Source organism: Meleagris gallopavo, chromosome 7 (assembly GCF_905368555.1).
Source record: "Meleagris gallopavo chromosome 7, MGAL_WU_HG_1.1, whole genome shotgun sequence".
NCBI classification, from domain to species: Eukaryota; Metazoa; Chordata; class Aves; order Galliformes; family Phasianidae; genus Meleagris; species Meleagris gallopavo.
The window spans coordinates 17,268,340-17,282,214 of NC_139410.1; the positions used below are offsets into that span (position 1 = coordinate 17,268,340).

A 13,875-nucleotide genomic window follows, 5' to 3' on the forward strand; every position below is an offset into this window, starting at 1 on the left:
AGGAAAATCTATCACAGATGACATTAAAATGACTTATTTTGCCTGAGCCACTTATTGTTTAAATGTGCATAATCTGATAGAAACAGATTTTTAAAAATCTGCTTTATATTGTTCTAAATTAATATCAAAACATACACTTAGGAGTTAAGCATTTTAAACCATTTATTAATACTTTCCTCACTACTATTTTTTCCTAGGAGTTGAAAATTGGTTCATTTAACAATATCGCATTTATGTTTTCTAGCTCTATACACCCACAACAGTTCCACATATCTAAGCTCAGTGGCTAAAACGTAGATTTCAAACCAGCTTTGTTTCTGTCTGAAAGAGAAATGCCACCAGCAGTAGAAGGAAATGGGAATACAGGGCCCAATTCTGTTCCCACTGGGGCCAATTGACAGTTTTGCCACCATCTTCAATAGGAACATGTTAGCAAAGATTCCCATTCTTCCTGGCAGAGTAACTCCTGCATCCACGTAATCTTGTTTTTGCAACTCCTAGGCGATGTGACACAGAACTACTGCCCATGAAACACTCTGTTTCAGCTACTGAGCTTCCGCAACAAAAAATATCTTATGATGCAAGGTTATTCCTGTAATACAATTGTTCCTAAACCATTTATAGGAAGCAAATATTCTGATTTTTGGCGTCTAAGATACATTCTTGAGCACTTCTATAGAAAATATGGATGAAAGATACCTAGACACATCTCCATTCTAATGGGCCTAAACATTCTCAGTTGTTTACAATCTCTAAAGTCTCCCAAAACAGAAGAATTTGATAGATGGATGCGAAGGCAGAAAGCTGAGCAACCAGAAACACACAGCTTCACCCATTCTCTTTCAGCAGAGGCACTGTTAAAGGGATTCTAACAAACCGGCACATTTAAACCATCTACACTGTAAAATCTTGAAAAATAAAGTTAACAATCTAGTATTTCATATGCAGGATTGGACGTCTACTGGCTTTGATTCATCTGCTTTTAGAGGGAGCACTGCTGATATATTTATACTCTGCAAGTAAACTGACCTCCGTAACAGCACAGTAAAAATTCAATGTCACATTCAATTCTGTTCTTTTTTTTTAATCATTCCTTTTTTTTTTTTTTTTTTTTTTTTTTAAATACAGCTAGAATTAATGTAGTGAATCTGTAATGAAATGCATTATCCTGCATGGAGATTTATCAGATTTTCCAATTGAATGCCATGCTTTGCTCGCACTAGCTGGAGTTCACCTGCATGTTGGTGTGGCGTGTGGCTCCTTTTTGTAAAGAGTTAAGTTGAACACAAAAAAAGGGAACAAAGGTCAGCACCCAGCCGCCACTTGAATGTGAGATTTTTCTTTTTATTCCCCTTGATGTATACTAGGCTCTGTGTTATTAGTCTTAATGATGGAAAATTGTAGTGTTGATACAAATCTTTTTTTCAAAGTAGTAGGCGGGAGCTCCATTTGTTAGTAAGTTTTTTTGTGACTAAAAGCCATGGACAGTACATTTATGTAGCAGTAAAAGGCCTAGATGCTCTTTCCATAGCAGAGCTAATTATTCCTACTGTGACCTTACTGATCTACCCTGTTCCTAGTACATCTCATCTGCACGCCTGTTCCTCTGTGTAGATGGTGTCAGAGAATATGAAAAACCCTATAATGAAACCATTTTCATGATGGAGAAAGGCTACTGGAGTTGCACTTGCTACAAAGAGGCTCAATTATATGAGTAATTGTGATAATTTTCTACATTCATAGCCTTCAATGGGGAAAAAAGAATGAGAGCCACAAAGGAAAATTACTTTAACAAGAAAGTACAGAGAGTAAAAATGGAAGAAGAGACAAAAAGGGGGAAAAAATAACCAGAAAAAAAGTTTAAAAAATAGATCTGGAGGGAGGAATAGCAAGACAGGGAGAACAACAGAAATGCTCAAAAAGCCTATGTGCAGCTGTGTTGCACAATTAAATTGAATTTTTTTTTCTGCAGTTGATGAATGTGACTACTGCAAATGTGCCTCTGTAGTTAGCTATCATTTGTTGTTCCGTGACAGGAAAAGGATAATTACCTCTCAGAGAGAATCAAAGGCTGACATGCCCTTTAGACACAGCCATGAATGCAGAGCTCGATAGAATGCTTGAATAAGAATCTAGTGTTCTGTGCCCCCTTCTACTCAAGAATAAATTTTGTTAAAATGCAAGAGCACCACCAGTAAATTTGTTGAACCCTAGGTGTTCAAAAATATGAGGTGCATCTATCGACTCATCCCATTTGCAAAAATAAAACTACATTTTGAATTCACTTCTATTATATTCATGGACAGTAAGATAGTGAGATATGCATTAAATTTCTTTTCCCAGTAGGGGTCTGATTCAACATTTCCTATGAAAGAACAGAAAGACACTATCCTTTTTCTCCAGGCTAGTTAGCCTATAATTTAAAACTGTCAAAAACACAATTTTATACAAAGTCTTCAATAAAAGCTTCTCAGATATAACCCAAAGAGGTTTTACTAAAGTTTGATTCAGACTCTGTTACAATATTTTTAAAGCTATAAACACATCTGACTGATATTTTGCCGTTTGCTTTTTTCCTTAAAGTATCTGAAGATTTACAGAGAAAAAAAAGCAGCATCCTTTCAAGGTGACTAAGCCTTGCAGCTTTTAAGTAATCGCAACGTATTCAATAGTATGCTGGGACCATTAACAGTTCAATGAAGTATTGCTTAATGAAATGTATACAATATATGCCTTTTTAATTTTTTTTTTTTTTGCAAGCATTTTTAAATGCTCTATAGGCACCTAAAAAAATTAAGCACAATTTTATTCCAAACCGCCAGAAGAGCCACGAGTGATGGCTAGATCAGATGCAAAACAGGGAAAAATCTCTTAATGCGAACTCTTTCTTCCCCATGACGTTAGTATGCACTGCTCTTTGTAAGATAAGAAGCTCTCGAGTTAAATATTTTTGTACTTTTTAAACAGAGACTTATTTATGTTGACTAACTCCTTTGTAAGATTCGTTATTGCTATACAATGAAAACAATGGCTTCTAACTTTCTTACATCATTAGACAGATGAGGTATAGTTTCGCAAACAAATAAAACAAAACAGAACAAAACAAAAAACCCACCACAGATTACATCTATTAATATAAGTCTACCTTACGAATATCTTTGATTCTTTCCAAGTTATCTTTGCTGAACCTGGTGTAACTCACTTAAAAAAAAAAAAAAATCCCTCTTACGCAAAGAACAACATTATAGCTTGGCAGTTCACATACTGATATCAGACTGAAATGATGGTTTTGAATCATAAAACATGTCATCAGCTTTATACCAAACCTCCAATAACCTTTGTCCCACTTGCCAGCCCTCCCTTTACTTGTCAATATAAGGCTTACCTGATTGTGTTTCCAATTACAGAGAAGGGAGCCCCTGGTCTGCAAGCTGCAATTGCTTCATCTCTACATTTCCTGGCAACCTCCACTAACTTTTGACCAGATTTATCCACACTGCCCACCAAAAAGGTTTCAGAAGTGTCACCATGGTAGCCATTGTAATACACCTAAACACATGCAGAAATGTAAAGACAGTTTCTTGTTTTGCATCGAGAAACAGATAATCTAAACTAAATCTATTGTTTCTAGGAATGAGCTATGTATTGCAACAGATAGGTCACTGGTAGGCTGCATGTGAGAGAATAAGACTGGAAAAGCAAAACACTGGAGGAAGGGGAAAAAAAAAAAAAGCACAAAAGACTGCAAGGTGCATAAGGGCTGCCAATTAAAAACTCGACAAATGCAGAAGTTGTGTGTGGCCATCCAGCAGAGCACAGAAGGAGACATGGGTGACGCTGCTCAGGTAGGGGACAGGAGCATGCCAGAAGCTAGGAGGGGGCCATGCAGACACTCAGTGCCAAGGGGGTCCCAGGGCTGGGATGGGGAAAGCTGCCAGTCCATCAGCAGTGGTTGGGAGAGCGATCCCTCCACAGGGAACGTCCCCACGCCTGTACGGTGGGATTCTGCTCAGGCAGAAGGCGCAGCGACCTGTTGTACTAATGACCTGCTGGCTTTCTGTTTGTTTGTTTGTTTGTTTGTCATTTCACAGGCTCAAAGCCTCAGCTCTCCTGAAGTTCCCTCTTGGGTAGAGCTCTTCAGCACTGTGTGGAAAGGGGTTTTGCAGCTCTGCAGTACGGCAGGAGAGACACAACTGTGGGAGCAAGCCAAATTTCCCTATCAAAAGACAAATTGTAATGGGGCACAGTTTTGATCTTCTAAAACATTTTTTTCCGCAAACAGTGGGCAACTATCCTCCTGGGACTAATGACTCACCAAGACTGAAGCACTGAACTTTTGCCACTCGCAAGCTATTTGTGAAAGACACAGACTCACATTCCTTTTGGTCAATTGCAAATGGAAAAAAAAATAAATTGGCTACAGACGGTTTATCTCAGGGCCAGGTTTGTGTTGGGGGAGATGTAAAGAAAATGCAGGCAGCTGCCGGTGCACAGCACTGCACAGGACAGTGAATGGCAGCGAGGATCCAACTTTGCAGTCCTCCCGGCGCACACCTCCCTCTGCCAGCTGGAGCTGCTGCTAGATCTGCTTTTACAATTTAATGCCTGCTGGAGAGGTTTCACTCCAGCTAGTTCGTATGTAAGCCAAATGAGTTCAGTTGTAGCTCTAGCAAGTACGGCACTTAAAAACCAAACAAAAACATTACACTTCATCATCCTGGAGAAATGGGTACAGATTTAAAACACAGCAGAGCTTAAAAATAATTGCATTTACTGCTGGCCATCAACTGCAATTATGTATTTTTAACATTAATAAACTACAACCACAGCAACTGTAACACACTAATTCCTTAAAAGTCAATGAAAGATTTGAGTTGCAAGAAGCTTTACCTGCCAATAGCTGGCTGGAAATTGTGCAATGCTGACAGTTCACCGATGCATAATGCTTCTCTTTCTACACTTAAATACATTCTAAAGGCTACACGATGAAGCCAATAAAATTTGTATTTCACCTATGAAATTCTACCATCTGAACTGCACAAAAATAGATTTTTTCTTCAAATAATTTGTATGTCGTGCAAAGTGTTTATAGTTAATAACCAGAATATTATTTAATCATTTTATAGAACCTGTATGCAATTATAAACAATTTGTTGAGGCATATTTACTTTGATTTTTACACTGTTCCCCTGTGAAACATCCCAATTCTGCTCATTAAAAATAAATTAAAAGATCAATTAGCAATGCTGCAAAGTAATATTTCTTCCTTAAGTTGTTTGGAACTGAACAGTTCCCAAACACAGCATAGTTCAGTTTCATACAATATAAAATGTTTTCAAAGATAATTGGCAATTCCTACCCTCGCAGGAATTTTCACATTCACGGGAACTTTGAAATTTATTTTGTTTTTTGAGGGTAAACAGAACACAGTAAGAACATATTTTCCAAAAGACCACTAATATTTGGTTGTACATCTTTTGTAAAGTGGGGTGGAAAGGATGCATACTCCATGTTAATACAAAAATATCTGGGTTAGTATATCGTGGAAAGCATCTGTCATATGAATCTGAACAGTTGTGTTTTTTTCTAAATCTAAGGAGTTGTTAATATTATCCTGACAGATGAAATAACAGCAACAACAAAAAAAAACAACAAATGAGTCTTAATGAGTTACAAAGAAATGAGATGTTAAATCCTTGGCTGTTGCAAGCTGATTTGGTCTAGTAAAATGAGCAAAGCTACACCAGTTCACCACAGTACAAAATTAGGCCCAAAATATACTGCAAAAAAGAAAGATCACATCAAAAGATCACTGAAGCTGCCAGTCAGAATTCTACAATTAGAAAGTATGGAAATGGGGAAGAAATAACAAGGAAAAAAATGCCCAGAACAACGCAGTTCTGCATCAGACATATACCATGGGAAAAGGTCAGTGACCCTAATGTTCATAGGAAAAGTGATTTAAAAGCTGGAATCTCATGCTCGGAAGTAAGTCCAATTGAGATTTCTTCACTTCTACTAGTATGAAATTTGGGCCCAAAAAAACCAGTATTAAGTTATCAGGAGTTTTTTAATGATTAAAAAATCTCATCCCTATGGTACTCCTTTGTATGTCAAAAATTGGAAAATAAAGGCAGAATTCGAAAGACATCTGTGTCTGTATTAAAAATAAACACCACTTTGGGAAAATAAAAGCATGTGCAATGAAAAGACAAAAAGCTTCTGCAAGACACAAATACACTGCGCTGCCTGTATGAAACGAGAATTAAGTTCCCAGTTTCTGTATTTTCCTGCTCCCACAGAAATCCAGCCGGTGTTTATTTAAGCAGCTGTAATTGACCATTCTCTGGAAATATTAAGTCACGGTTATATCACACTATTTCTGTTTCTGTGCAAAAGGTTCAGGGCTTTTATACCAGAAATGGAACACAACACTACCTTCGGGGATTTTAATAAATGTAGGGAACACTGCTAGCAAAAGAGTTGCTGTCCAAATAGACTGACACACACAGGCCAATGTAGCCTCTAATGACAGAGTAAGATAATGACAGGCCCCACTCAAAATCAGCAGGAAGAGGAAGATCAATCTTGGCAGAGTGAAGGAAAAATGCTGGCTTTCTTCATGTTAGCTCATCTCATACATATCTATCTTCAGCTGCTGCCCAGTACTGCGGTGCTCTGCATTAACTACACAGTGGATCAATAACAATTACACCTTCTGAGAAACATGACACATAGCAGGATTGGGTTGACATTTCACTTAGGCCAACATTGATCTCAGTGCATCTGATTCCAGTCCTAAATTCAAGTCAGGCCTGGGTCTAGCTGGAATAAACACACAGTTAAAAACAAAAAAGGAAACCAGCTGCTTGTGCCTTGCCTTAGAAGTAAACAGCACATCCATCTGTGCGCTCCCCATCTCCCATCCACTATTCTGTCTATCCTGTTGCTACCAGGAACTCTAAAGTTGATCAAAGACTATTTTTTATATGAATTACTCACCGTGACATCAATGTTGATAATATCTCCATCCTGAAGAGGTCGACTGAAACAAAAACAGAAAGGAGAAAAATAATGGTGACAGACGGTTCTCAACAAAGGGAACATAAGAATAAACACCTAATGACACATACATAAAAATCAGAGGGTAGAGATTTTGTGATGGAGGAGGGCAGAGGAAAACAGAATAACCGTTTTTAATGTTCAGCTCTGACTACTTTGAGAACAAGTGTAGCTGAATATAAAATAATGAGAAACAACTAGCGGGAAAATATATCAACATCTGAAAAATCCACTATTATGTTTATTCTTTTTCTCTCACTAGGGTTTGTATTTTACTTTGTGAGTAGCTGAATGTGTTGCAAATGATGATAATAAAAAAACACATAAATTCAAATATATTTATTCCTTACCCTATACTTATTTCACTGGAGAAAAAAAATCAGAATTATTCTCTGTACTGTTTTTTTTTAAATTATTATTTATTTTCCATGCACTAAACTCTAAAGGCACTATGCTGTTTTTTTCCCAATATCTGGACAAACAGGATAATATTATTGCTTTTCTACTTCAAATACACTTCTACAGCTCTATCAGCATTGTATGGTAACATGATATGCATCTGCAATACATCTACATGTGACATATAGTTAAGCTGAAATATGTTCAACATTAAACACAATTTATTAATTTCAGTTCAACGTTTTCATTCCTGGTGGTAAAATGTAAATTATTGGGGAAATACCTGTCAGGAATACCATGACATACCACGTTGTTTACAGAAGTACAAACAGATTTTGGAAAACCTCCATAGCCCAGAGGTGAAGGATAGGCATTCTGTCTGATTATTTCATGATGAACAATGGAATCTATTTCTTCAGTTGTCATGCCAACCTGAAATATCAAAAATAACATTCTGTTAAGAAAGCAAAGCTAGTTTCTCATATTTACTGAATGTGATTGCAGCCAAACATTTCAATGAAATCTTGGGTGTTTCAAATTCACTGCTTTGATACAACACATGAAACTGTCTGATATGCTTTATTGACATATTGGGCTATTTTTTAAAGAGAATAATGTTTTAAACCAAGGATGCAGTAGAAATAAGCACTCAAAGGTTCTTAAAAAAAACTAAAATATGCTCTACTTCCTTCCACTCCTTTTTTCCACATTTGCTCTCAGAGACACTGATTTTGCATGGCCTCTTGATACAGTAGCTGCTACAGAAACGGTTTTCATGCTTCCAGTCATTTGAAATATACTACTTTCCTCTTTTATTTGTAAATAAAGGATATTACTGCCTAGTCCATATATCGTTATCCACTTGCACATTTTATGAAATAGTTCTCTGAGTATTCCTTCATGTTGTAAAAGATCTAAATATTTGAGTTCATATCTTGAAGATATTTTACTTCAAGTTGCCATAGGTTGCATGGCCACAGTGAATCTACATGCACTTATCCATCATTCTTCGGAATGTACGCTTTAATGCTTGATACTTTCTAGATTCATCTTCTTCTCATGATTTTACATATTAAAGAAACCTCATAAATCATTCAGCCATTTTCTGAGAATATGTGGGATGGAAAACAAACGTGCTTAAAATACAGTTCTAGCTTTTCTTTGGGATCAGCTCTGTCTTGAAATGGTTAGAGTTGAAATTTGAGATTTGGTAGGGAAACCGCCCTCATTGGGAAGAAGTGCCTTTGAGGGTTCCTGTGCAAATTGATTTTGATTTGAATGAGTTTTGAGCCTTTGAAAATCATACTTCATACACACACATTACGGCAGCTATGATGTCTGAGGACATTTCACTAACACGTGGAACGCAGGTAGGCTGCAGGACAGAAGGCATACATAACCATGTGCTGAAATATTCAGCAATCACATACAGAGAATACAAGGGAGTGCACTTGTGTCCTGTGCTGAGATTAAAGCTGGGTTTATTTGCTCAGCTTGCATCTTGCTCAGTATAGAAGCATTGCTGGGCAGATGAAGAGTGACAGCAACACCCAATATGCAATTTGGGGTTCCCGTGCAGCTGCCCTGCTCTGCAGCAGCAGCTGTGATGGCTGCAGCTTCTGCATACCGTCTGTGCCCAGTGCTGCAGCCAGCAGTTCTGGCTCCATGCAGGTTTGTTGCTCCTGCCTTCGCTCACCTATATATCACCTGCTGCAAACAGGCAGATGGACGCACAGTGCACCACACTGGGTGGTGCCCCTGCCCAAGGAATTCAGGGCAGCTTTTGGGTGTCCAGTGGACAGGTCTGTGCTGCCTGTGTGGGAGACTTAGGTGCTATGAAAAGTTCTGCTTTTAGCATTATCTGTTTTACTTGCACCTACAGTGCACCACATCCCTTACAGTTGACTAGGCAATGTGATTGTATCCAAAAAAACTATTGCCATGTCATAGAATGTGCTGTTCTATTCCCAAATCTCTTCCCCAAACCTACGAAGTGCTATCATATATAACACCACAGTAAATGGCAATAGCAAAAACATGTGCTCAGTCCATGGTGCCTCTGTATCAAATGTTGTGATGCCAGTGTTGACACACTGGGGACATTACTGCTGGCAGATCACAGCGTCAACACAAGCTTGCGTGCAGGGCTGTGTGCAAGGCTGGTTCAGCAGGAGAGCCGAAATAGGCGGAGAGATGGGGCTCTTCAAATACAACTGGAATGCAGAGTCTCCTTTACAAGGCCAGCCTAAAAGAGCTTAGTTTGCTTTATCCAGCACCCTGAAAGCTATAGGAGTTCTAATCACTCCGTGAAGGGAATGGACTCAAGGAAAGGCAGGAAGCAGCTTAAATTAAAGAGCAGGGCTGGCATGAGAACAGGTGGGTACAAACTGGTTGCACAAAGACGTTCCCTGCTTTTGAAGGGAAGCCCTGGGACATGCCTGGTCATCATTCCTCTCAAACACTCTCCTTCTCTCCTAGGATTGTTATGTTTATGTAGAAGCTTCTTGCTATAATGTACTGTTTGCAGTATCAATTTCATCCTAAACTATATTGTGCTCCATATAAGTGCATTTTATGCGCAATAAAAAACATGTATGATAACACAGTATTACTGAAAATCTACTCTTGTTCATACTCCCCATGTTGCACTCTTGAGGTAGAGTCCTGATTCTTCAGATACATGTTCATGTCCCTAACTTTAAAGAAGCAAGTTTTACTGTACCAGGAAATAATTGCACGTAAAATGTTAAACCTGCATATTCATAAAATTAAAGCCTCAGGCATTTTGTTATTGGCCACCCCAGCTCCAGAACTAAATCTCTGGGACAGTGCGATGAGAATAGAAGGAAAAATGCATGGCAAACTGATATGTTTTTCCCTTTTTAAGTAAATGACATTGACTCATAGTCTCCATCTATCTCTGCATCTCATAGCTACTCAGCCCATTTTACCCTATTCAGAATGCTATTAAATGAAATATCAAGGTAAGGTGAAAAATCACTCCTCCATCTGCAAAAACTTGTAGTAGGCTCCTCCCAGCATATTTATTCTTGAGAGGTATCCCAAAAAGCATACTGTAGAAACATTACTGGAAATCTTGAGGCTTTATTACCAATGCACTCTGGAAAATAGTGTAGAGCTTGGCAGCCGTTTTTTTCCAACAGCAGTTCAGAGACTTGTGCTGTGCCAACCCTGCGGAACAGCAGGAGTTGAAGGATGAAGGGGAAGAGAGGCAGTAGCCTGGCCCCTTGGCCTTGCACACATGCAGAGTCAAAGAGCAGAATATACAAGGAAGATTGGCCATAACGTTATAGGAAAAAAAAAAAAAGTACCATGGACCTTCTTAGAAACTCATTTGATTTGGCATAATCCAAACAGAAGGAAGATTACAGAGACTGCACCTGAGCAAACAGCTCAGGCTGCACAGATTTAAAATATAGAAATAGTTAGGTAGGTATATCAGGAAGTGAATCAGAAGTTAACAAGTCCTTTTTCAATGTTTATGTTACAGTTGGATGCACAATAAGGACAGCAAAAGAAGAAAAAAAAGTAGGAAAAAAAGTAAGTGAAAGCATAAAAGACATTCAAGCTGTTTGGGGACTTATGTAATCATTACCTTTAAGCCCCTTCCAGCCAGAAGCAGGACATGACGGGCCAATTGACAAGCCTGACGAAGGCCTTGAATCTGATCTTCATTCTTAATTTCTATGCCGTCTCCCCAGTCTGGTACAATGCCTGTCGTCACATAGTCTGGCTTCTTTATGTGCTTGGAGAAAAAGGATTGAAAATGAAGATCAGAAAACTGAGCATGACAATGGGATCATTTTCTCAGATACTGCCTCCTGCTTCATGGCAGCTTGCCCTTTCTGTCGTAGTATCGACCTTCCTAAGCCATCAGGGCAAACCCTCAAGGCTGCCTCAGTATTACTTCCACTGCCCTTTTGAACTTAACATTGCCTGGTACTACTGACTTGTGCAGTCTGTTAACCTCCCTGTGCTGAAATCCTGAGGACTGCAGTACACTTTTAGCACAGTCTCAAGTTTTAAAACTGTGAGAGAAAGACTTAGAATTTTATTTTTTTCTGCAGAGTGACATATCATATAGAAAAAGCATCCGAACACTGCAATGACCTGGACAATGAGATTAGGTCCTTAGTTTCGTGCTCACACAAAACTTGTGCTAATTTTCACAAGACAGTTTTTTGCTGTTTTTTTTTTTTAAACTAAGAACACTAGAATTTAACTTATTTTAATTTAGAGTTTTCACTTGTTAACCTAGTTCTCAAACTACATGCAAACTTGTCCATCTTCAGTACTATGCAAGGATATCCCAATTTCTGTGTCACAGAAATTGTAATAAACTTTCTTTCCTATTTTCACAGAAAGCTCTCAGTAGTCACATGGATGTTAAATTCAATTTCTGATTATTTTTTTGAATCCACAATATTTTCACAGCAAGATAACATCGCACAGTGAGAAAAATGCACTTGGTTTCCACAGGTACTGGTGATTTCACCAATGGGGTGGGAGAGCGTCTTCACCCACCAGACTTGGGCTCTGCGTCAGCTCACGAAACAGAACCAAGCTGGCAGGGCAGGAGGCAAAGTGGCCACTTCAGCTGTATACAAGACCACACAAAATCCCAGTGTGGGGGTAAAGAAGAGTGGTGTAACCTATTAACTCCAGCAGGACTTCAAATAAGAAGGCCATTGTTGTTCTTACTGGTATTTCATCACTTCTCTGTCTGAGTTTAACTGAATCTTTACCGAATTCACAGATTTTCAAATGTGAATTTCATTTAAGAGAAACGGCATATCAGCCTTTACAGCATCCTGTTGAAATATATACCACGGAACTTAATTTAGAAGGAAAAAAATACATTTGCTGGATTACCCACTGCATACACTACAGCACCTCCACTACCTCCTCGGAAGGCACTGATTTTCTGCTGAGACCTGAACCTGTTGACCTGTGAAATCTGTTAAGGGAAAAATCCAAAGCAGCATATGTATAAACATCTACACCTACAATTTCACAACAAAATACGTCTGGTATTTTCTCAATTTGGTTTCTGGCATACTCTGTAGCAAGTGGTAACTGGATCCTCAAGTTTTCAGAGTTGAAAAATTTAGACTAATTTCGGACAGTGTAAGCACAGTGATCTGTGAAGAATACTTTCTAGTATGACAATATATTTCTTCCTCTTTATCCTAAAAGAAGCAAGTGATACAGTTCTTCAATCTTTGAAAACATATAAAACACAAAACCACATGCTTTCCCTGCTCCTTAGGTGTCACAGCCCTACATTCAGCATTCCCATCTGCTTTTGTAAATAACATTTTTATTTTTTTTTGTATTTTTGGCCCATGGAAATATTTTGCACTTTGCACAAGAAATCTATAATCATGTGGAAAGTACTAATGCTCATCCAGAAAAGCACTGTTTAGGAAGGGCAATTTTTTGGCTGAATGAAAGATGCTTTGAATGAAAGAGAGTTGAACAGTATGCTGTAATTAAAGAAAAAAAAAAGAAAAAGAAAAAGAAAAAAAAGGAAACCAGAAGTGGAACATATGTTAAAATTACATGAGAAAACCTCTTTTGGCCCCAAAATAAATAAAGAGAAAATTACGTGTTGGAAGAAAAATAATACCCAGAGACAGTCAAGATTAGTTTGGAAGGAACAGTGGGGCTGTAGGGCAGCTACTAGCAGGTATTGTGTGCTCTCATCCTGAACGTGACTCAGCAATTAACAAAACGTTCAGGTAGATATAAACATTTTTATAATTAGCTTGCTAGAGATGTATACAGAAAAGGACTCAGATGTTCATGAATGATTCCTAATGATTTCTAGTAGGACTGTCTATAGTCATCCAAAAGGAGAACCTGGACTAGAAGCATTAAGTGCTGACAGATGATTATAACATTCCATGTTTATATGAACGTAACTTAACGAGCCCCAGGTTTAAACTCTCTAACAACCAGATACATCACTGTTTAATGTGGTAGGGAGCTGAAAACTTCTCTCACTAGCGCTGTTATTTCAAATGCCAGACCGCATTATAGGACTGTATCCAAACCTTTGAATGCACTTGATCAGCTGTGCAGTCAACTCCTACACTGACTGAAAAACAGATTAGATAATAACAATTGCAGTACCTCGGGAACTGGATGAGCTGGAGAAACCATTGCTGGCCAAACTATGCTATAAACAGCATTTATTTGTCCCTGAGAAAAGAAGCATCTCTGTTGTTGATTACTTGATTGCCTGTGCAGGTAGACACGATGGCATGAAGAAAAAATTCTGAGGCAGTCAGTCACAGAACCTGTTAACAGATAAGTTTGAAATGGTTAACTTTTCTTCTACTACCATATTACAATTGTAAAATACGAAAAAAGAAAGGCACCACATAAAAT

The 13,875-nt window shown here is 38.3% G+C and overlaps 1 protein-coding gene across 1 annotated transcript in view; it reads right to left on the reverse strand.

Annotated features, from left to right (window-relative positions):
- The window catches only part of METAP1D (methionyl aminopeptidase type 1D, mitochondrial), a 42,937-nt gene that overhangs the window by 5,782 nt on the left and 23,280 nt on the right, over positions 1 to 13,875 (reverse strand). The window contains exons 2-6 of the mRNA XM_085228408.1: positions 13,618 to 13,784; positions 11,078 to 11,227; positions 7,745 to 7,893; positions 7,003 to 7,045; positions 3,386 to 3,549 (exon numbers count right to left, since the gene is read on the reverse strand). Coding sequence (XP_085084534.1) covers positions 3,386 to 3,549; positions 7,003 to 7,045; positions 7,745 to 7,893; positions 11,078 to 11,227; positions 13,618 to 13,784 — 673 coding nt within the window. The remainder of the gene's footprint in view (positions 1 to 3,385; positions 3,550 to 7,002; positions 7,046 to 7,744; positions 7,894 to 11,077; positions 11,228 to 13,617; positions 13,785 to 13,875) is intronic.